We start from the raw sequence: 23,751 nt of genomic DNA, 5'->3' as shown, positions 1-23,751 counted from the left end.
AGTCCGGTTTGGCACCTTCCTAACTAAAAAACACGTAATCTAGCCCGTTTCATGGTCTGCTGGACGAACCACTTCGACGAATTGAACTTTTTGGTCACGTCTCGGGTGGAAAGGTTCGGGTTATTCTTAAAGTACTGCCTTATCTTCCGCGCCTTCTCTGGGTATTCCGTTTTCGGTTTTCGGCCGATGGTCTTCGTCTTCTGGAATATCTTCACAACGCGGGACACGGTGGAATGGTGGATGCCTTTTGCCGATCCATCTGTGCGACTGTTTCAAATGAATCTTGAAAACTACTTGACAGATCACGATGATTTTGCATACATAAACACAACACTCTAAACTAGTATTAGCCAAAATTACATTTTTACTCACACGATAAAAAGTTACACCCAAAACAAAGTGTCGCATTTTTTCCGCTGATTATTATTTCTTCGTTGGAAATTGTAATCCGTCATGTAGAAAAAATATTTTGGAAGATAATCCGGCCCTCAAATCCGGACCTGGCTGCAGCAGCCAATATTCAGTGGAAAAGACAACCGCTGCTACGGTGCTATTGGCAGTGCGGCACTAGAAGTTAAATTTTGATTGTTTCCAACCGCATGACGGTCAACAGGATATGTAGTGACCATGATGCACCAATTTTCGACCGAAAAGCCCCGTCAAACGTTGTTACATTTTCAGTATCTAAAAACTAATCCGTTCGATTTTTGCCCTTACTTTTTCTCACTCTACCAGGTACGTGCAACCGGCAAGATGTACGCCTGCAAAAAGCTCGAAAAGAAGCGCATCAAAAAGCGGAAAGGCGAATCGATGGTGCTGATAGAGAAGCAAATCCTGCAGAAAATTAACTCCCGCTTCGTGGTGAACCTGGCGTACGCGTACGAAACCAAGGACGCACTCTGTCTGGTGCTAACTATTATGAACGGTAAGTGGTTTATTAGGGTGGGGCATTAGAGTGGTTAAAAAAAATCGTTTTTGCCCCACACCGCTCATTCGATTCTAGATCAAATTCTGAGTGTCCTCCCAAAATTTGAGCTTATTTGGATGAAAACTGAGACTGCACAAGCCCTTTAAAGTTTATATGGGAATTACTATGAGAAAAGCAACCAATTCATTCAATCGGTCATAGTGTTTGCCCATGTGCTCTTGGGGATTAGAACTACATTGATACTGTGAGATACATTCAGCAGCTACAACTTTGCCCAAGACCGTTTTCGAATCGGACGCCTCAGTAATTAGTTATTGATTTATATCCAGTCACAAATTCTTCAGCAGTGCTCATTTAACTTCTGAACAGGCAACATTGCTACACCTGGCGCGAAGATAGCAAGCACAAATCTTGGCTACTATGTTTTACTGCATATATCAAGTGATGCCTGCAGAAATGCCCAATAATTATAGCCAAAGTTTTACAACTCAATCAAAAATCAATAACTAATCACTGGGGCGTATCTCACAGTATCAACATACTTCTAATCCCCAAGAGCACATGGGCTAACACTATGACCGATTGAATGAATTGGTTGTTTTTCTCATAGTAATTCCCATATAAACTTTAAAGGGCTTGTGCAGTCTCAGTTTTCATCCAAATAAGCTCAAATTTTGGGAGGACACTCAGAATTTGATCTAGAATCGAATGAGCGGAGTGGAGCAAAAACGATTTTTGAACCACTCTAGTGGGGCATATTTCCTCGAATCTTCTGTATTTTGAGGTATTTTTAGCTCTATGGTATTATCCAAATTATTGGAGTTTCACTAAAATCTATTGAACTGCACCTCTAAGCCATCTTTAAGCCTTCACCAAAAACTCTCATGTTTTCACCAAATGTTATTTTAATACAGATGATCATTTTGCACTTTGTAAATTTTACTATGAAAAGCCCCACCCTAGTGGATTATGCTTCGGATAGAAGAGCTATATCAAACAGGTCCCGTTACTTGCAGGTGGAGATCTCAAATTTCACATCTACAACATGGGAGGCGATCCGGGTTTCGAGCTGAGCCGGGCGCGGTTTTACGCTGCCGAGGTGGTCTGCGGGCTAGAACATCTACACCAGATGGGCATCGTGTACCGGGATTGCAAACCGGAGAACATCCTACTGGACGACACCGGTCATGTGCGGATATCGGACCTTGGGCTAGCGGTTGAAATTCCCGAGGGGGAAATGGTGAGGGGGAGAGTCGGTACAGTTGGTAAGTTTGTAAATCGTTACAATGGAAGATTTAAATTTAATTGTTCTATCCCCATCAGGATACATGGCTCCGGAAGTCATAGATAACGAAAAGTATGCATTTTCGCCGGATTGGTTCAGCTTTGGGTGCTTGCTGTACGAGATGATTGAGGGCCAGGCTCCGTTCCGGGCGCGGAAGGAGAAGGTGAAACGAGAGGAGGTGGACCGCCGGGTCAAGGAGGATGCCGAAAAATACTCCCACAAATTTAGCGACGATGCCAAAATCCTGTGCCAACAGTTACTCATGAAGGCTGTCAAGAACCGGCTAGGGTGCCGCAACGGTCGGTACGGTGCCCGAGAAGTTAAGCTGAACGGCTTTTTCACCAGTATTAATTGGAAGCGGCTAGACGCTGGCGTTGTGGAACCGCCCTTCGTACCAGACGTAAGCTTTTGCCCGAGATAAATAGGTTACAATTCATCCAATTGGATTTTTCTTGTAGCCACATGCGGTCTATGCCAAAGACGTGCTCGACATCGAGCAATTCTCAACGGTAAAAGGAGTGAATCTGGACGCTACGGATGAAAATTTTTACTCGAAGTTCAACACCGGCTCGGTGTCGATTCCGTGGCAGAACGAAATGATCGAGACGGAGTGTTTCCGAGAGTTGAACGTGTTCGGGCAGGACGAGTGCCCGACGCCTGACTTGCTCATCAATGCACCGCCGGTGGTGGAGAAGCCTGGTTGCTTTCCGTTCCGGAGGAAGGTAAGCACCTATATGGTGATGGGAGTTGGTTGTTGGTTTTGAGAAAAATGTAAAATTAATTCTTGAGCGCCTGCTGGTCTATATAAGCTTAATATTTGCTCTCTCGTCAATTGAGGAAACGTATCGCATTTCCGATTGGGGCCTTCCTTAGCATAGTGGTGTTCCGCGGCTTGATGGTGTCTTGATATTATGTATCCGGTAGAAATCAAGACCAACATTTATTTATAATTATTGTTTTCTCGGGCCCCGTGCATCGCAGCTAATATGTGAATAGTGCGCTGTGTCCATAAAAATCGTAAGAATGCAGCGCCACACTAAAAAACTGATTTCAAAATCGCGCGAGTTGAGGCGCGTCGCGAGTCTCACTGGCGCGATCCGGTTTGGTGGCGGTGCGACAATATATAACAGGACTGGTAGCGATTGACTGTCTAAAACAGACTGTCTGCTAAACCTTTGTGAGTCGCGGGCCATATCTCAGAAACAACATTGTGCAGCGGGTCAAACTTATCACAGTGCAGCAATTTCAAAATTTTAGATGAAATCAAATAACAGTAATAAAACAATTTTTTAGGAGACATTGAAAACATGTTTTTTGCGTTTAGTATCATAACTGCATTGGTCGATTTCTCCTCATCGATTTTATATTCTCCTAATTACTTGACTGGGTGAGTTTTCGAGAGCTATTTTTGATTCATCCGAAAGGCTTCGTTATTTTTATTTATTTATTTATTTATTTATTTATATGTATTTCTTCATCTGACCTAGGTCTTAATGAAGTATGGCTGGGAAATCCTGAAATAGGCATAAAACCCGCATCTCTCCGTCGCATCACCGATACAGGCGGCACAAACCACATACATGTTTTGAAAAATCACCAACTGACGATCGCAAAAACTCAAGAGATGACTTGTTGTTGAAAAACCACTCTGTTACCGAACGAGCGCGTAGCAATCGAGACAATCGAGTTATCGATCAACTATCGAAACGGAGACGAAAATATACGGTAGCGAGTGAAGTGTAGCTAGGGGACACTAACAAACCGCCGTGCGGAATGATAAACAAAAACAACTTTTTGTTCAACTAAAAGTATTTTTAAAATTTATCAATTTTTTCTCACAACTGAGTATAAAACTCCACTATTTAACAGCAGTAGAGCTTTTTTTGCACAGTAAGACACGAAACTCAAGGGTAAGCGATGAAAGAAACACACAGAAAACTTAATGAGAAAACGGTGCGAGTTGCATAGAAAATCACAACATACACAACATACACAATGAAATGCTGCATCATAAAATGTTACGAAAATCGTTTGAACTTCGTACACTTACCCAAAGAGAAAATCGACAAAGAGAAATTGATCATTGCAGATTGCATTGTATTGCATTGCGCCTGTGTGATACTAAACGAGAGATTTGTGGTTTGTGTGATAATATTGCCTTAAATTATGTAAGAATTGTGCTGTCAATTACGTTATAATACAATAAGGCAAAAGGTTTTTTTAAATGTCCTGAACTTTGTAAGAATTTTGTCCAGAATTCTGTCTGAATCTTCTCTGGTTTTATTTGAAAATTCTTCCCATGGTTTTCTTAGAATAACGTCCTATTTTTCTAGAATTCAGCACAGAATTCTGTAAGAATTACTCTCAGGATTCGGTCAGAACTCCACTCAATACCAATTTTTGAATCTTGTGAAGTGATTATGTGAGAACTTCTTCCAGGAAACTAGGAGCTATACATTCGGTTACCAATGGCTTTTAGGGTGAGATCGCAAGTTATGCGAGATTAGTTTGAAATGGATATAAAAGTTATTTATTTTCATTAATAGTAAACGAAGTTATTTGCAAGATTTGTTGTAATTATTTCTCTTAACATTTCGCTATTATTTAAATAAGGCGTTTTCAATCATTTCATACAGCCCCAATACAGCGCATTGCCTAATACACAATAAGGCTAATGGAAATACACATCAACATTGCAGCAACATTCAACGCCATACGATGCTAATTTAATTAAGAATAAGTTTGAATCACAAATAAAAGCAAATCAGGCATTTTTTCGTGGCGTAAAAAAATAGTGGAAGCCCGTCTAAGTAGACGCCAATTTTCTAATTTCCTTAGTGTTCATACATAATTTACGAAGCCTCCATACAAAAAGTATGATATCCGGGGAGAGGGATTGAAAATGGCTATATTGTGTGCGACGTAATTTACGGATGACCCTTATGGTTCTTCTGAGGCTTTGGTTTGCTTAAGAAATTTTTGTTAAATTGTTTAAAACAACGATTCCAAGCACCTGCATAAATTCTTGACATTTCTTTAACATGCAACCTTAAAGCTGACAAAGAAATTAAGCAATAGGCATGTTATCAGTCAGTGTTCTAAACTCAAAGAAAAAGGAATAAATTATGTCAAGCGTGTGCTAGAATAAGGGCGTAAGTCGCATGATCGATTTCTCTTCATCCATTCTCTCTTTTGTGAATAAAGGTGACGAGATGCAAAATTGTCAGCATATTTTCACCTCAGGACGCAAGTGAAAAAATGCCGACATACTTGCATCTTGTCACTTTTATTCACAGAAAAGAGGATCGATGAAGAAAAATCGATCATGTGATTTACGCCCTCATTCTAGCACACGCTTGATGTTCGAAAAAACTTCCCATAATGCCCCGAAAGGTTCTTATAAATTTCATCATTTTAGCTTGCTGCTGTGACAGTTACAATGTTCATCAATTTTTTTTTGCACTGAGCATTTATAGATACTAATAACTTTCCAGTTTAGTGAATGAAGTAATTAAATTATTAGATTCTATGAAATAATTTCAGAACCTAAAATATCAATTTTGAAAAATTATTCTCTATCCATGAATTTTATAAGATAACGGAAATCGTGTAGATAAAGAAAGATAAAAGATGCGAAAATTCTATAATATTTTCTGCACTTCTTTCCCCTGTACGAAATTCACACGTACCAATGCTACGGTATTGTAATGACTCTCTTTTTTGTATCTTCATTAACAAGATTTTAAGCCCTGGCCTAGTTCATCCTGGGACCAACGGCATTACTTTCTATCCGATGAGTGATGGCTCCCATCGGATTGCGTCACTATCTCACGTATGAGATTCGATTTCAGGTCCTCTGCGTGAAAGGCGTGTGTTCTAACCACTACAACAGGCCTGTTTCCCAAGACTATTACAAATGTTTATCTTTATTTCATGTGATAGTCAAAAAAAATATAAAAAACTAAACGTAGATTAAAGCGTTACTGCTCATATAAAGCTTAACTTTTTTCATACAAAAAAATTACGAAGCAGTTCCTGCGTTCCGTAATGAATGGATGCTGCCTTACTGTGCCTTTTTGTGCGCGAAAATGGAAATGAGCTTTTAAAATACGCGGAACTAGGCATTTTCAACAAGTGATCTAATTTAAAAAAAATCACAATTGTAAAAGTTTTTTTGTTGATGCAATACTATTTTTAATCAACCATTTGAATAGTTTTATTTCTTAACTACGCTGCATTACGGCACTTTGCGGTAAAATCTAAAGTGAAGAATCTTAAAACTAAAATGGCTTCAAATTGAAGAATCTATTTAAGGTCGTAACAATCAGCTCAATGTTTTAACATCATATTGGTAAAGCAGCAAACGGGCCAGATATCAGAAGAATCTTAAAGCTCTCCGCGGGCCGCGGGCAAACCTGGTCTAAAAAAATAGAAACTTTAGAGACAAACCGCTCAAAAAAACAAAAAAAAAGATATTAAATAACAACCTTGGATTATTCCACAAGTAATTTAAAAAAAAAGGATTTTATAAAGAATACTTAATGAATCCGAGCCGACTATTTTTAGAGGGCACTTTCAAGTATTACTTTCGGGATTGCTTGTGACATTATGCTTGGTATTTCTCCAGGCTTTCACCAGAAAATTAATCAGGCATTTTTTCGAATTTTCTTCCGAATACTAATACTAATTTTAGTTTAGGATTTCATACAGTGATTTTTCGTTTTTTTTTTTTGTAGAAATTGATTTAAGTCTTTGGTTTATTATATTTTCAAGTTTACAGTCATTTATTTTTCAATAGATGACTCCAGTAAATACTCTAGAAATTCCTCCAAAAACTCTACATGTGATTTCTCAATTCTCAATTTCCTAGGAATTCCATTGAAAAAAAAATCAGAGACTGGTTTCCTACTAAATTTTTGTTCGAGATTTCTTAAATATTTGAAGAAGGAAGTTCTCAATAAATTTGCTCTGATCTTCCTTGAAAAATTTATTTATTAGTTTTTTTTTCAGAGATTGTTCCAGAAACATCCCAGCTTGGGATTCCCAAGAAATTTATTCAGAATTTATTTTGTGTGTATTGAAACAGTTCTTAGGTAATTCTGAAGTAAATCCTTCAGAACAGTCGCTCCACAGTCATGGAGTCGCTAAGCAATTACAAAGTTATCTTGGTGGATTGAAAACAGAATTACACAAAAAATAATATGACCTAATAATCTATACAGTTTTCAATTATAATGGACTTTTTTAGACATTTTTTTCTAATGATTGGAAATAAATTGTCAATATGATTGCGTTGATTTAGCAGCCTAAGCAATTACAAAGTTATCTTGGTTCATAACATAAGGTAGTTCTTAATGAAACGCCAGAACGTATGTTTTGCTTATACCCCCTTTATGTACTTTGCATATAAATTGCTGTTATTTAATATGAGTCTGTTTGAAACTTTTTGCAAAAATTCGTAAAATTTAACGTGTATCTATGAAAACAACTGTACCATGGAGCAGTGATGCATTTGAACGCGTTCAGTTCGCGTTCCAGTTCAATATTTTGAACGCAGCGATCAAGTAGGCTTGAACATTGTGCAGTTCAAAAATATGAACCGTTGCGAGCCGAAAATTGAACTCAGTTCATTTTGACTGATTACTACAGTAAACTTTGCCAATTATATGTTTTTGGTATTCCATACACCAAGGGCTGTTTGATTTCCCTAACCATCAACATTTGCAGCGATCAATTCATTAATTTCCTACACGAGAGGGCTCTCGCAATGGACCGATGCACGAGCTCACTATCTGACGTTTGAGCGGTGCCGTGTTATTTACGTGACCATGGAAACTAGTGAATTCGGCACCACTCAAACGTCAAATTAGTGAACTCGTGCATTGGTTCATTGCAAACTGAACGGGCCGTTCTTGAGCAGCGGCTAGCTCTTGCTCGGAAGTTCATTGTCTACTGCGTTCTCGTGCAAATTTGGCTCGGAGTCCGTTCATTTTTGGATCGCGTTCAGTTCAAAATGCATCACTGCCATGGAGGAAATTTTGGTTTCTACAGCGTCATCATGATTTTCATTCATATTTTGTTCTTAAAAATGACTCTCAGCTGATTCATAACTGTGGGTTGACTGTAATCTATGATGAAAGCTCTTGAGAAATTCCGGATGATCACTTGCAAGGATCTCTAAAGAAACTTCTGGACTGAATGGTACTCTGATTCCAATTCTGGCATCCTCCATGATGTTTTGGGAAAAACCTTTTAAAAACCTTGTACAGAATTTCAGAAAAAATGTGTGCAGGTGGGGACGAAACAGGTGTAATGGTTGTAACACATACCTCTCACGTTTAGAAAATGGGATCGAATTGTAATAATCCCTTATGATCTAAAGGTTGTAGTGACGACTTCCTTCGAATACAAAACAAAGCCGTTAGTCCTGAATGAACCAGCCGAAAATTGAAAATCTTATGACTAATGGTAAAAATGTGTGTGGGAATGGTTGGAAATTTGTTTGGAATAATGTTTTATAGCAAATGAATTTTTCAAAGAATTCGTAAAAAAGAACATTAAGAAATTACTCAAGAATGGATTGATCTTTGTAATAAAAATCATGGAGAAAATTCATGAGAGCAGATCTGAGCGTATTCAATACGCCATCCTAGTGGAATTTCAGAAGGAATCCCTGAAATATCTTCTGGAGTAATTACTACAGTAGTCAGCTGGAAAATTCTTAGAATTGTTCTTGAAGGAATAACTAGGGGAGATAAGTATATTGTTTTTTTTTTTTTTTTATTTTGCGCGTCGACTGTGCATAATCTTGTAAAAGGCGAACACGAAATTACTGCGATACATTCAGCAGGCAATGAGCCTCTGCATGCTATAAAACGTTTGACTTTTACTGTGCGCCCTGTTTTCAAGTTGCCCGTGAGAGAGAGCGAGACAGCACCAACACGGCGCACAGTAAAAGTCAAAAGAACAAAAGAATTTATGGCATGTACAGAGGCTCATAACTTTTCTACCATTGTGTAAGAATCAACCAAACTTTGCACACTTTCTCATTGATGTGTATTTTTTGCATGCTATCAAACTCGAAGTCGTGTTTTTCGATTCAACGAAAATGGAGGTGAACCAACGCGAGTCGAGAGAACAAATTCTCGAACACCTGGAATTTCCCGAACACCTGGAATTTCCCGACCTGACGCACCGGCACTTGAGAAAAATGTTGAACATTCACCATTCAACCGTCTCCAGAGTGTTGAAGTGGTTCCAGGAGCGGTTGACGTTGGACCACGGCAAAGGAGCTGGAAGAAAACCGGGACCGGCGAACAAAAAGACGAAGGGAAATGTGAAGCGGATGATTAAAGCAAATCCCAACGTCTCAAGCCGTGATTTGGCTAAAAAGATCGGCATGTCGCAAAGCTACGTCCAGAATGCAAAGAAGAGAGCTGGACTACATACATACAAGGTACAGAATTTCCCAAACCGCGATGAGCGGCAACAATCGACGGCTAAAACTCGGGCACGGAAGCTCTACGAGAAGATGCTGACAAAATATGGCTGCTGTGTGATGGACGACGAAACGTATATAAAAGCCGATTTTAAGCAAATTCCGGGGTTGGAGTTTTTCACCGGCAAAAGCAAGTTCGATGTGGACGACAAATTTAAGAAGAAGAAAATGTCGAAGTGCGCCTCAAAATATCTCATTCGGCAGGCATCTGCTCTTGCGGCCTGAGGAGTGAGCCTTTCGAGACAAAGGACACAGTAAATGGCGAGATCTACAAATCTGAGTGCCTCTAGAAGCGCCTTTTGCCGTTCTTGCAGCAGCACGACAAAGCTCCGCTATTTTGGCCTGATTTGGCATCATGCCACTATTCTAAAAGGGTCCTGGAATGGTATGAGGCCAATTCTGTTCATTCGGTGGAGCAGTACTGGGCAATAATGAAGCGGGAACTTCGGAAGAGCAAGAAGACAGTCAAAGACGAGAAGGACATGTTGAGAAAATGAAAAAAAAAAAAACTGAGAAACTGGTTTACATTACATGGTTTTATTTTACACTCAAGGCTCCATCGATTAACGATTTTTGAAGTGAATATATGTATAAACTACCCTAAAATTTTGGTTTGATTCTAAACATTATAAGAAAATTGGCATGACATTTTCGGTGTCGCATTAATTTCGTGTTTGCCCATTATTATAATTATCGAAATTTTAGTAGTGTATTGGGCTTCCTAAGTTGTTTTCCGTTTTTTAGCATTTTCAGTGACAACCCAATGAAATTAACGAATGCCCAGTGGAATCCAAGGGATTCTTGCAGGCTCTTTGCGGTTTCCAGTAGAGATCTAATAGCTTCTAGAATCATCTTTAGGACTCTCAGTACAACCTATGTAAATTCTGAGAATTCCTAGTGAGATCTTTAAGAGTTTTAGGTTAAAACGAACATTTAAGATGATTAACAGTGCCTTAAGGATTCTTAGTGTTTCTAGTTATATGTAGGATCTTGGGGATTCTCAGATGAATTTTGGGGTGAGATCTCGAAAAATACTGACAGTATTCTGGGGACTCTGATCTGGCTCTTAAGAATTTTCGCTTTCTTGGATACGCTGAATGATACTTAGAATTAAGTAGATTATTTGGTTTCCAAAAAGTTTGCTGAATAATTCTTAATAGGTTATTGACAATGATGGGAAAGATTCCAATGAAAGCCAAAAGTTCCAAAGATTGGAAAAAAAAAACTGTATGGAGTTTGGTCCCGGGATGTACACAGATGATCCATTCATCATTTGAAAGATCTAAATGAGACAAGTAAAAGTTGATATTCAAAATGAAGTAAAGTAAGATACAGGGTGGACACCATGGTCAGGTCGTACTGTCCTGTTCCAGTGTGCTAAATTGTATAAACCGGAGGGTTAGTCAAAAGGAAATCCCGTATTATTTCCATACTACAGTGGATTCTGCACATCACTGGTAGGAAAACCTCGCTTGTCGTACACAGCTGTAGCATGCTGGTTCTAGTGGCGGAATACCGCACTTCCGTCTTCGATATCAATAACATCATACTATTGCATACAAGAAAAAGAGGTCAATATTTTGAACCAAAAGTTACAGTAGTGTTTGCTGTGATTGTGAACATACTTCCAATATTCCGTATATAACTATTTAAGTTTGCTATTAGGTAGTGTCCGCACCATTGGCGACACCAGAGCACATATGTTTCCACAAATGCCTCGCTAAGATCGGTAACCATTCACGAAGAATAACATAATCTAAAGCAGCTAATGGTTGGTTTATACTTAAGGGTTAAAAAGCCACCTCCAAGAATATGGCTTTTCTTAGCATCTACTTCCAAAAAAAAACTTCCCGTACTAAGTTATCTAGAGATCACTGCATCAAATGGAATCTGAATTCAAATAGGGTTTTGATTGATGGATTGCACTTCTCTGACATAATCGATATCAGAATCTATCGTGGTGCCATCAACGGCTCTAACTACAACCAAGAGGACCAAGAGGTAGAGGTTATGATAAAACTGCGATTAAAGCTTCCTGTTCTTAAAAACGAACGGTACCGACGCCTGCCTCGGTATGACTTTCAGCGATTAAAGCAGACGGATGTCGCCACAGCATACACTATGCAGCTCGAGCAAACGTTGCCGGAAGGGATTTTGCTGGCTGACGCCCTTTTTGTAGGTTGTTGGAATATGATCATAGCAGCTATCAACATCGCATATGGAAACATGGAACGTTGTACGGATAATACGGAATGATTGGTTCTACGAAGGGTGTGGAATTATTCTGGAAGGTAAAAGACGTCGAGCATCATAGACAGAAGATGTTACAAGAAAAAAAAAAAAAACGACGCCTGGAAGAAGTAAAGTATGGAGAAATGGAATTGCTGTTCTGTACTTAACCCGTATAGGCCTTAGAACAGCCTGAACCTGCTCAGCGAATACTTAACGGATTCGAAATATGTTTTGTCAGTACACTGGCGTCTGGCACACATATTTAGTTTCTAAAAGTGATGGAAGGATCTCGGGAATTTTCCTGTGGCCGGAGTTATTTAGGTGGGTTAGTGGGTCAGGGTGCTGTACTGCTGTGCCCCTGGAGGTAGGCAAATTCCAAGTCACAGATAATTTCTGAAATCACCTATAATGAGGCCACTTTATCTAGGAATTTAAAAAAAAATGCATCAGCGTAAACCATTTGAGAAACAATTGAATTGGATAACCATGTGTCATTTGTTTGATCCTGGAAATGACCATTTTCGGGCCCCTGTGATGTTTCAAAAATACTATAAAGTGGCCAATTTGTATCTAAACATATGTGTCAAGCCTTTGGGAACGCATTTCAGTAAACTATTATGTTTGATCTCTTCTTTTAGGAAATTGAAACGGTTTAGCATCCAACAAATCTATTGCCGATTCTTCAGGGTGTTAAGACCGAGTGGCCACATGTAGTACATTCTAACCGGAGCTAACCTCTTCATTTATAATGTTGAATATCAGATCTTAGTGATTTATGCAAACTAAAATGATTGCCATTGCAAATAAATATAGACGACTGATCCCAAAAAATAGCACTTTTTACCTGACCTGACCCAGTGACCCACCGGATTATCTGCGACTACAGGAACATTCCCGCGATCCTTTGGCCACTTTCAGAAACTGGATATATGTGCCGGTATACTGACAAAAACATATTTGAATCCGTTAAGTATTCGCTGAGCGGTGAGGGTTTTGATATTTTTGCTTTCACTCAGGCCTATACGGGTTAAGAAACGCGGAAGTTTTAGCACAAACACAATGTATCCCACAAGGCTTCATGCCGTTAGCCGAAATGCACAAGTATAAAGATGATAGCATTCCTTCGAACGGAGCCGAGAAAATTGAAAGGTGGAGGCTGCATTACGAAAAACATATGAATATGGTAGAGGACACAGGTACAGAGTTTCAAGACAGCAGGGAAAAACACAATAGCAACCAAACAGCTCCCACTTTGAGTCAGCTTATGATCATTATAAATGTAGTATTTATATTTGATAAGGGGCTCAGATAGCCGTAGCGGTAAACGCGCAGCTATTCAGCTGCCATGCTGAGGGTCGTGGGTTCGAATCCCGCTGGTCGAGGAGTCTTTCGGGTTGGAAATTTTCTCGATTCCCAGGGCATAGAGTATCTTCGTAACTGCCACACGATATACACATGCAAAAATGGTCAATCGGCAAAGAAAGCTCTCAGTTAATAACTGTGGAAGGGCTCATAAGAACACTAATCTGAGAAGAAGGCTTTGTCCCAGTGGGGACGTAACGGCAGAAAGAAGAAGAAGAGTTTATATTTGATGATAATTTCAAACCTTGTTGAGACTTTCTCTGAATGTTCTTTTTTGTCTTTCTTTACAGAAAAAGCAATCTCCCCGTGAAAAGCCAGTACCATTCAACGAGAAATTGCTTTCATCTAGTCATACCACGGTAACAGTCAGCTCATCTCAGAACGAAAGCTGATAATGTGATAGCATAAGTCAACCCGAGCAGCAGCAACAACAACCACAACAGCAAACGGATGCACCACCAAGATCTAACTGAACCAAAAATGTCCCAGTAGCTCTGAATTTTGTACATTTACTTAGGCAGCGCAGCAAATCTCGAATCCAAGTGTGACATCCATCGCATCGTCTGGACGGTGGTTTCTAAAAGGCGCTCTACGGATCGACATCAGCAACTCCAACAAAGCACAACTCTCACAATGTGCACAAATTTTAGCAACAAATTATCAACCGTGAGCCGAACGGGGGGAAAAAATCGAACAATTTCGATCTGAATTTGTTCGCGGTATTAGCGCAAACTCAAACGTGAAGCACAATTGCCACATCGTGAAAGGAAACCGTAAAGCCAACAATATTAATCCGTACAAGCATGGAGTAAAGTACCAGACGCCAAGTAAGAGGAATACAAGTTGTTGAATAGTGCGCAGAATGCATATGAGGAGTCGCGAAATGAAGAAGAGTGCTTATTGAAGATTTTTTTCGAATTGTTATTAGGTTCGTGTTTATTTCAGTAACCAGATGCACAAACAGCACAACCGCAGCAGCAGGAACAACAGTGAGGATTTGTTATTTATTTTAAAAAGGAGTTTAGAATGTTTTTAACCGTGAATTTTATGTTTCTTCTGTAAATAATCGTTTCTAATGCCTAGTTAAAATATTGCTCCCGCGAGAGTCCCTTTAGGTTCTTCGATCCACTTATCGCGCTCAAAGTGTTTTAAGTAGCATTTTTTTATGTTTTAAAGCGACGTGATTTTATCTACTATATAGTTTATAGCGTAGAAAGCTGCGTTGGCACACAGCAGTGCACGTGATCGTTCGTGCGCGCAATTAAGTAGGAGTGAATTGAAAAGCATAACAAATTGTACATTGTTACAATGTATCCAAACTAGAATTAACAATTAGCAAGTAACGAGAACTAGAGAAAGCAAGGAGAAAACAAGGATATGAATAACTCATAGGTGTTTTTGTAAGGTAGAAGAAAATTTCCCGAAGTGGAAAACCAAGTACAGCATAAATAGGCTTTTAATCTTTCTCCCGCCACCCGACGAGCTGGGATGTGATAGCAAGCAAAATGTGTAGTAGCTTACGGTCCTTCAAAAAACTAGCGTGTTTTATACGAGAAACCAAGTGCAAGACGAAGTAGACGAATGTGTCCGATTTATAAGCCTCCTGATTCCGCCGTTGATAGGAAAACGTGTACGAGCAAAAAAAAAAAAGCAACAACAGTTCCCGATAGATAACCGTAACTAGGCACAAAATTCAAGTCAACTTAGAAGAAATGTAGATCAGTGACAAGTATAGTGATGCGAACTCAAATCATACTCATACTGAAGATAACACGCAACAAGACAAGATTAGTAACAAATCAGCACAAAACCTTTTTCGCTTTTATCACACACACAAAAACATCTTTAGATTGAAAACTAGCACACATTGAACGCACACACGCACATAACTCTAAATATAACCTAACTACAAACTTTCGTGGAACACAAAGTGCGTGAGCTTCTCTGTAGGTTCACTGCTTGGGGTAGAGAGTCATTTGGCATGAGGTCACATGGCATAACAGACATTAAGGCATAATTTTGAACTGGATTATAAGTGTGGATCATTTGACATAATTGCGAATCGAGTGGAAAAAGCATGCAACATTTGGCATAATTAAAAAAAAAAACCTGCATTCTGTGCAGTGCTGCGACCCTTGTCTGGGCACATCTCAGCAAACTTGATCTTTGCCATAACGATTCGATACGCATTACCCCACGGATTGGTGTCTGCATCTCGGTAAAGCTGCAATTGCATTTACTTATCATGATCTGCCGTTTGAGTGCAGTTCTAGCTCCATTTCCACCCCTGATCTCTGAGCCCGCCTTCCGGCTCTGAGATAAGCAGCGCGAAGCGTGCTGCGCGTGTCATTCCACCAGTACGCTGGTCGCCGTCTTTTCCTCGTCTCCAGTTTCCGCGGGATAGTTGCGTCACATCCTTTGTCCTTTATGTTAGCTCGATGCCCGGTATCCTCGTTATCGCCGTCTTGACGAAGTGCCTCAACGAATAGTTCCTTGTTAAAGCTTTTCGTCTTTCAATCCCGCTCGTTAGATATTCTTCCCATTGTTGTTTGCAGAGCTCTGATGCGGTAGCGAATCGCTTGATGGTCGCTCTTCTGCCCCACACCACAGTCCTGGCACTGAAGTCTCCTGCAAGGAGTATTTGCTTCCTTCCGATCAACTTGTCAGTTCGCTGATCAACCATTTGGCTGAACTGCTCCATTGTTCACCTTGGATGTGCATACCAACTGCATTCAACGACACCGTTGATTTTTACGATGACGAAGCCTTCATCTGAATTGTCCACCACTTCCTGAAAAGGTATGTATCGCAGCCGTTCCCGTTGCCGTTATCAGATGAAACTTGTTACGGCTCTGCAATAATCGCTATGTCACACATATTTTCTGTCATTGACTGCCACAACATCTGCTGTGCGGTGTCGCAGTGGTTCAGATTGATCAGGGTTATCTCCATTGATATTGGCCTTTCATCACCCGCTTGTAGGCAGGGCATTTGAAGCCACCCGTTTGCTCCTCGTTTCTGGCGTGCATAACATGCACTTTGCCCTCGACGCGCAGTCTATCACAAGATGACAAATTCCCCCACAATTCCAGCACATTTTGGATCTGTCCGGCCTGTTTCAGCTAAAAGCATGAATTTTCAGTAAAAAAAAATGCTCGTTTTCACATCAAAATTATACTGTAAATCCTCTAATATCCTCCAAAAATATAATGAACCATTTGAACCTCTAAGTTATACCTTTTAGATCCTGCGCAAATTGCATCCCCGTTTTCCCCCATTTTGAGATATTGACGTTTGAAAAATATGATTTTTTTTTTATAAAAATGGTCATATCTCATGATCGAATGAATAGAATTACTTAATTTTTCACCAAAATGCGCGTTCCAACTTGTTCTAAAATTTTGTAGAAGACGTAATTTTGATAGAATTTGAAATAAAAAAGTTATGGGTTAAATATCAATTTTCCATAGACCACCCCTACCATGCATCATTGAAACGCCATAGCAAAGGCTACAGTAGACTTACAAGGTTGGTGTCTTTGGCAAAGTTGTTCAAAATTAAACAAAAAACAACTTCCTCGAACACTTCTAAGTGGTAACTTGAAAAGCATAAAAGTTGGAAAATATATTTCCCTATTTTATTGGACCACCCTAATGTCACTCAATGTCAAAATGTAGTCCTCATCATATGTAACAAATTTGCCGAAGACACTTTTGTTCTAAAAAATCATCTTCATAGTTAAAATATTTTTTTCCTCCTAATTTTGCGGGTTGGCCCAACGTGCATTGTTAGCTGCTTTCGCTGCCTTTTCGCAGGCAAAGTCTAAGTGGCTGTTGAAGTTTAGCCTGTCGTGGACCAGTACTTCAAGGTGCTTTAGAGAGCGCTTCGATGGGATTGTGTGTCCTCCGACGTTGATCTCAAACTGCTGAACCGCCTTGCAGTTGCTGACCAGCACCACCTCCGTTTTGTGATGAGCCAACTTCAGCTTGACTCCAGTCAACCACAATTCAATTATGTCTAGCGATTCCGCCGTTAGCATATCCACCTCCTCCGCATTCTCACCAGTTATCGCAAGAACGACGTCATCTGCGAATCCGACGATCTCGACATTAAGCAGTGACAAGGTTAGCACTGCATCGTACATTATCGGTCTACCGCTACGGCTATTTGGGCCCCAGTTAACTGCTAACATAATCAATGTATGTCCCTTTTTTGCTCATAGACTCTTCTTTCGAGTAACACTGTATTGAATAACTTGTCGGTAATAACTTCCAGTTAAGGTTTTTCCTCTTTTAATAATCCGCTATTTATCAATATGCCCACAGCAGACAGAATCGACCACGTTCTGATTCATGAACGGCACTTCTCGGACATTATCGACGATAACATCTATCGTGGCGTTAACATAGACTCTGACCTCTATCTAGTGATGCGGCTGCCGCGTGATGATTTAGCATAGCTTGAATAACAGGATGTCGCCATTGCACATACGCCGGCAGCGTTACCGTATGAGAGTTTGCTCAATGGGCCATTTATCTATCATGCTTAATGTCCTTTATGACAAATGACTCTAAGCCAAATGACTGTGACTCCTGCTAAAGCATTTCGTTCTCGCAAATTTTGTCGACCAACGCTCGTTGGAAGCTTGATGCCGAGTAGAACTGCTCAAAGGAATAAATGAACAATTGCAAGCGATTCAATTTCATACAATGCATATTTCGGTAGTTAATAGAACAACATCATGGGAATTGAGATTTGATCGTATTGAATAGATGATGCTGGTTGTCGTTTGTTTATACATATTAGAGTAATTCAAAAAATCGTTTTTGTTCCACATCGCTCGTTCAATTCTAGATCAATTGATTCAATCGGTAATAGTGTGACAATGTGATCTTGAGGGTCAGAGCTACGCTGATACTGTTATACGCATTCGTCAGCAACAAGACCGTCTGCCAAAGACCGTATTCAAATCTAGCGTCTCAGTAAAAATGTCTTTATTGGATTACAATCATCGTAATATCCATAGAATAACTGATTTGAACTACCGAAATACTCATTGAGAACATTGGAAACACACTAATCATCCAGTCGTAGCAGTTTCAATATTGCACAAATCGTTCTTAACAGCATTTTCAAACATACATAAAACGTGGAAAGCTTAATGAGAAATCCAAGGAGTATGTCGCATATTAGATGAGAAAAGAAATAAATGAAATAGACAAAATCTGACTCTAAATTGAGAGAGGATTTTTTTTAGCTTTATTAGAACATGAGAGTATGAGCGAATGGCGAAAAGGTGATGGACTCACTAAGACTAAAACTTTCTTATAACACAAAACATTTGGTAACCATGGGGTAGAATACGAACAACCAATTCTCAAAAGAAACAATGCAATCTACGTTCGAATCAAGAAAAAAAGTGAATCCTAAAGTGAACCCTCCCGAGGAGGAAAGAATAACTCGTAATAACTTATGCATACCATATTTTGGTATCATACCACAATAAGGTATTGTTCAGTTATCAATACCCTATTTTGGTATTATAATGGTATTTAAAAAAATGTTAAAAATACTTCATTTTGGTATTCGTTAGCTATTGAGGACTGCTGGAGGTATTGAACTATTATTGAAAATTTTCACTTTTATATGAAAATCCATCAAGTATTATTTAGGTATTACAATACCTCATCTAATTATCAGCTTGGTATTTGTAGAATATGCAGAAGGTATTATTTGAGGTATTTTACCTCTTATGCAGGGCTCATTCATACCTCATTCAGGTTGTAAGTATTGGAAATTATCTGGTATGGAATACCTCAATTTGGTATTCAGTAGTTATTTTCTTCTGCTCGGGCTGTTTTGAGATCATTGTGTATTAAATTAACTAGGAAACAAAACAGTATGTAACATAGATAAGGCTAAAACACATTCAACCGATAATCATTACTAATTAGACGACACCATGATGCGAAAACAATGTGAAAACCCCCGGAAAAACCAATCAACTTATTTTGAGAAGAAAAAGAGACTAATACCTACTGAAGAGAATCAGCCATCAGTATTAGTGGACAATGTTTTTTTTTTGTTTTAAAATTCTTTTTAGAATTTATCGAAAGCCACAAAAAGTAAGAAAATCAAAACTACCGACAATGATGCAGTTACCAAGATACTGACAAGGAAGAAGTAAGCTCAAATCGCATCGTAAGGAACCAGCACGGCCAAGTGTACTGACTAAATAGATACGGCCAGGCCAATGCCTGCCAAGGAACAGCAGCGACGTACTAGAATAAATCGATGATGCAAACCATTAGGAAATAGTTCCACTATTCACACCAAGAGGCGCTGCTCCTGGTCGTTCCAGGTTTATTCCCATAACTACTCGTCGACAAAATGGTACAACAAAACGTTGCCAAAAAAAAAACCGCTGCAGGAAAAGACCATCGTGCAGTAGAGGTACTGTCAATAGAATAACAATCGCCAATTAATACAATCTCGACACCGGATAGGTTTCAAGCATCAAGCATACACCTATTATACAGATACTATTCGACTACATTATTCGTTTGCACCTGTTGGAATTCATTTTTCGGTTTTCTCCCATTTTGGTAATTTATCTCAATCTTGCGAATCAATGGAAATCGGGCGGGATTTCATTGACGCAAGTCTATGGTCATCAGCTACTACCACACAGATCTTACTTCGAATAACGCTAACTTATATATGGAAACTATATTATTCAAACAGCAAAAGGAAATCCAGAAAATTTCGAAAATTTAACACAAACCCAAGTGGACGGACGACAGTTGAGGAAAATCAACAAATTACAAATGATATGTAAATTTAAGTACCCTAGTAAAATGTAACTGAAGTAAATACAAATAAGACACATATTAGTAATTGTGGCGGAGGGCAGTCTTTCGAGTAGAGCAGAAAAGAAAAATCCATTCCAAGTAACACTATCATCCTAACTATACCAATTGCAATAGAAGATTGTAACGATTTTTGTCTAAAATGATTAAACATTGTTTTCAACGTTGGTTCCAATGTTTCAACATTGAATATTCTATGGAACCCATAAGCAGGCTTGATAATTCTCCTCAACATCATCAGAGTTCGGTGACATACTCTAGAGCAGCGTGCTGCCAGTGCCTCTTTGCGAGGGAGCCAAAAAATGCTAAGCAGCGAGGCAACGAAAAATGAGCGAGGAAGAAGCAGCACTAAAAAAAAACGAGTTAAATTCCATCAAAAAAGGGTGCTCTCACAACTCCCCGAGGACTGTCTGTTCGGGCGGCAGACTCGAGAGTTCGTTTGAAGTGTGAGTGATGGTGAGCATCGCAACGAGAGAGAGAGAGTGTCTGAAAAAATCTTCGCATTTTTCTGCACTCTCACTCGAATCGCTTGAGGATCTGTGTTGAAAATTTTGAGTTTATTTTTTTCTCCTCAGAAAAACGGCAAAATCGCCTCCTCTTTGCCTCGCAGAGGAGTTTCTATAAAGCCTGCCCATAAGTGTTATACCAAGCAGGCGGCTTCAGAATCATTTTCAAAATTTTATTTTGAATCCTCTGCAGAGCTTTCTTCCTTGTATGACAACAACTAGTCCACATTGGTACAACATACAACATGACCGGCCTGAAGATTTGTTTGAAGATCAAAAGCTTGTTCTTATATCAAAGTTTCGATTTTCTGTTAGTAAGTGGATACAGACATTTCATGTATTTGTTACATTTGGCTTGAATACCCTTTACTAAGTTAATTTTTTATCTAGCATGAGCCGTACATACTCAACATCATCTGACCAATTTATTGGAACCCCTCTCATCGTGACAAGAAGTCTACTTGAAAGATTCAAATAAAAAACTGCCAGTTTTTAAGAGAATATTGTAAGTTGAATTTCAAAAAACATACTTGCAAAAATTGGAAGCATTGGGAGCAATCTTCCATTGTTGCAAGCGTGAAGAAAAAATATCCAAACTTTTTTGCTACTATCTACTACAGATAACACGCAGGCTTCGTCCTTTGGTGGAGAGGCCTATGTCATCCACAAACAAAGATTTTTGAAGGTCAGATGTGAAAATATCTTATAAAATTGGTCCCAAAATGCAGCATGGAACACCAGTTTTTACAAGAAGCCTACCAGAGTTTGAATTCTGATAATTAATCTGAAGCGTACCATTTGGCAGTAAACTTTTGAAAAATATAATGAAATTAAATACAAACATAAAATAAGCACAAGATTGAATGAAACCAGAAGGTCGAGGAAATGTTACTTGGAATCTATCTCGTCTCCGGATGCGCACGTGTGCAACCGTCGCGACGCCGACGCTCATTAGCGCTCAGCTGTTCGAATCGTCACTGGCGCGTGGGAAATCGTTCGAGTGCGAAATCGTTTGGGCGGGCATATGTGACGCTCGGCACGTTGCCAAGCGTACACGCCGGGACCGTGACGGTCTAGGTTGGTGCGGTAGGGTGAATCGTCTTATTGTGGGAAGAAACTTTTTAGTAGACATCACTGTTGTGAATAACTTCAACACTAGGAATTACTGGCAACACTAGGACGGTCTGCCCTATAGCGATTTTTACGTTGTCGTTAGTATTTATTCCTATCATCGTCGTTATGCGATTGGTTTATTTTCGTCAATGTGGAAGTATGGAAGATGAATCTGCTGCATTGATTAGCGTAGCGGTTGACAACAGAGAGTCGAGGGTGGTGGTCATGTTAATGCTCAGTGGACTACGTCATCGAATTTTATTAAGGAAATCATTATTACATTTTAATGGAGTGTTTAATGTTCCTTATGGGATAATATTCTGATATTAACAACACGGATATTATGAATAGAATGCTGAAGATAATCCCGATAAAATAGATGATTCGTTTAATAATTAATTAGTTAATGAATAGCTCATGGATTCATTTCTGGAGTACATATTTTGTGGAACTACGCTTAATTTTTTTAAAGAAGCTGATGAAGGTAGTCCTGCAAAAGTGAAGGTGATGAATTTGCAAATTAGTGTTGTTCAACGATGGGCTAGTTTATCTCGGGAGCAATGACTTTACTTCCCTATTGAATGTGTGTTTATTTGTGTGAAAAAAAAAACATATAATAAATGAGTGTCATCCAGGAGGGCAATGATATGAATCCTTATAAATGGTCTTTAATGAATTCTCGAAGAAAGCACATGGTTGAACACATGATCGAAAAATCTGAAAGTAGGCAATCAAATACTCAGACAACAAGAATGTACGCATAACGAAAACACGTTTTGCGTTATGGATGCTTATGTGTGCAAAGTTTCACGTATAAGATGTTGCGAAAAGGCTTTAAACGTACAAACGTGGAGGCGATACACATGCATATTTTATATGATGAAAAATAGCATGTAATGCGAGTATGTTGATTTAATTGCTAGCTAATTTGTACTCTTATGCGACTTAATTTATGATAACAAACTTGATTTGACAGCTGCTACGGATTGATCCGACTTACTTTGTACGAGTATACGACACAAAACGAAATGTACAAATGAACTCATAATATAGCATTTTATGCGAGAAAGCTCATCGATCAACCGATTTCATCTACTATGTAGATGTAGTGCGGTTGTGATGCAATTTGTATAAATAAACGACTGTTCGTAAGCTGTTATGCGACTGGTTGTCTGGGTAAGGACTATATTCTTAGGCCCCAAGCACAATGTGAACGGCAACGCGGTACAACGGCAAAACGGCATGCCCATGTTGATCTACACTTTACTTATCAATCCAGTGTTGACTAAATTCTTTTCAACATTGACTTGACAAGTAGAGTGTAGCTCAAGATGGGCTTGCCGTTTTGCCGTTGTACCGCGCAGCCGCACACATTGTGCTTGAGGCTTTACTCACGAATATCTGTTGCTAAAATACGATGTTTCCTTCTATCATAGACATCAAATTGTTAATATCTAATGAATAAACTTCGTTAGATCACATGTGGTCGGCGGTAAGTCAGAGTAGACCAAGGGACATTTCTCATATTTCAACTGCAATCAATTTTCATTACGCACCTATACGAATGAACATCCTAAATGTTTCTCAAAACTCCTAAACATCCATACTGTGCATTTATATAATGAAAATGTGTATTATCCTGACGAAACTACAATTTTCTTTTCAAATTTGTAAAATATTTTGTTCAAGAAAATTATTCCGTTTTTGTCAATTGAAAATTGCCGATCGTGTTGATAAAAACGGAATATACCTGTACCAGGTAAATTGAAATCAGACGTCGTTTCGTCTCTGCGAATTGTTTTGAATCCATGAAATCTAGTCTAGTAACTTTTATAATAATGGGCATATCGACATACCGAGAGAACATCGTGAATGAGAATCACATCCAGATAGGGAATATCGAGCCCATAGTAGGCACGAGTTGCACTGATGATGCGTCTCCGTATTACGGACTAACG

General features: G+C 39.2%; 1 protein-coding gene across 5 annotated transcripts in view; it reads left to right on the top strand.

Annotated features, from left to right (window-relative positions):
• LOC5567507 (G protein-coupled receptor kinase 2) overlaps positions 1 to 15,372 on the top strand; it is a 353,686-nt gene extending 338,314 nt beyond the window's left edge. For all 5 annotated transcript variants that reach the window (XM_021837716.1, XM_021837714.1, XM_021837712.1 and 2 more), the window contains 5 exons: positions 736 to 925; positions 1,945 to 2,193; positions 2,252 to 2,613; positions 2,672 to 2,935; positions 13,596 to 15,372. In XM_021837716.1, the coding sequence (XP_021693408.1) occupies positions 736 to 925; positions 1,945 to 2,193; positions 2,252 to 2,613; positions 2,672 to 2,935; positions 13,596 to 13,697 (1,167 nt within the window). In that variant the 3' untranslated portion in view covers positions 13,698 to 15,372. The remainder of the gene's footprint in view (positions 1 to 735; positions 926 to 1,944; positions 2,194 to 2,251; positions 2,614 to 2,671; positions 2,936 to 13,595) is intronic.
• Positions 15,373 to 23,751: the final 8,379 nt, after the last annotated feature.

Source organism: Aedes aegypti, chromosome 1, assembly GCF_002204515.2.
Source record: "Aedes aegypti strain LVP_AGWG chromosome 1, AaegL5.0 Primary Assembly, whole genome shotgun sequence".
Classification (NCBI taxonomy): Eukaryota; Metazoa; Arthropoda; class Insecta; order Diptera; family Culicidae; genus Aedes; species Aedes aegypti.
This window is presented reverse-complemented; position numbering and strand designations above follow the sequence as displayed.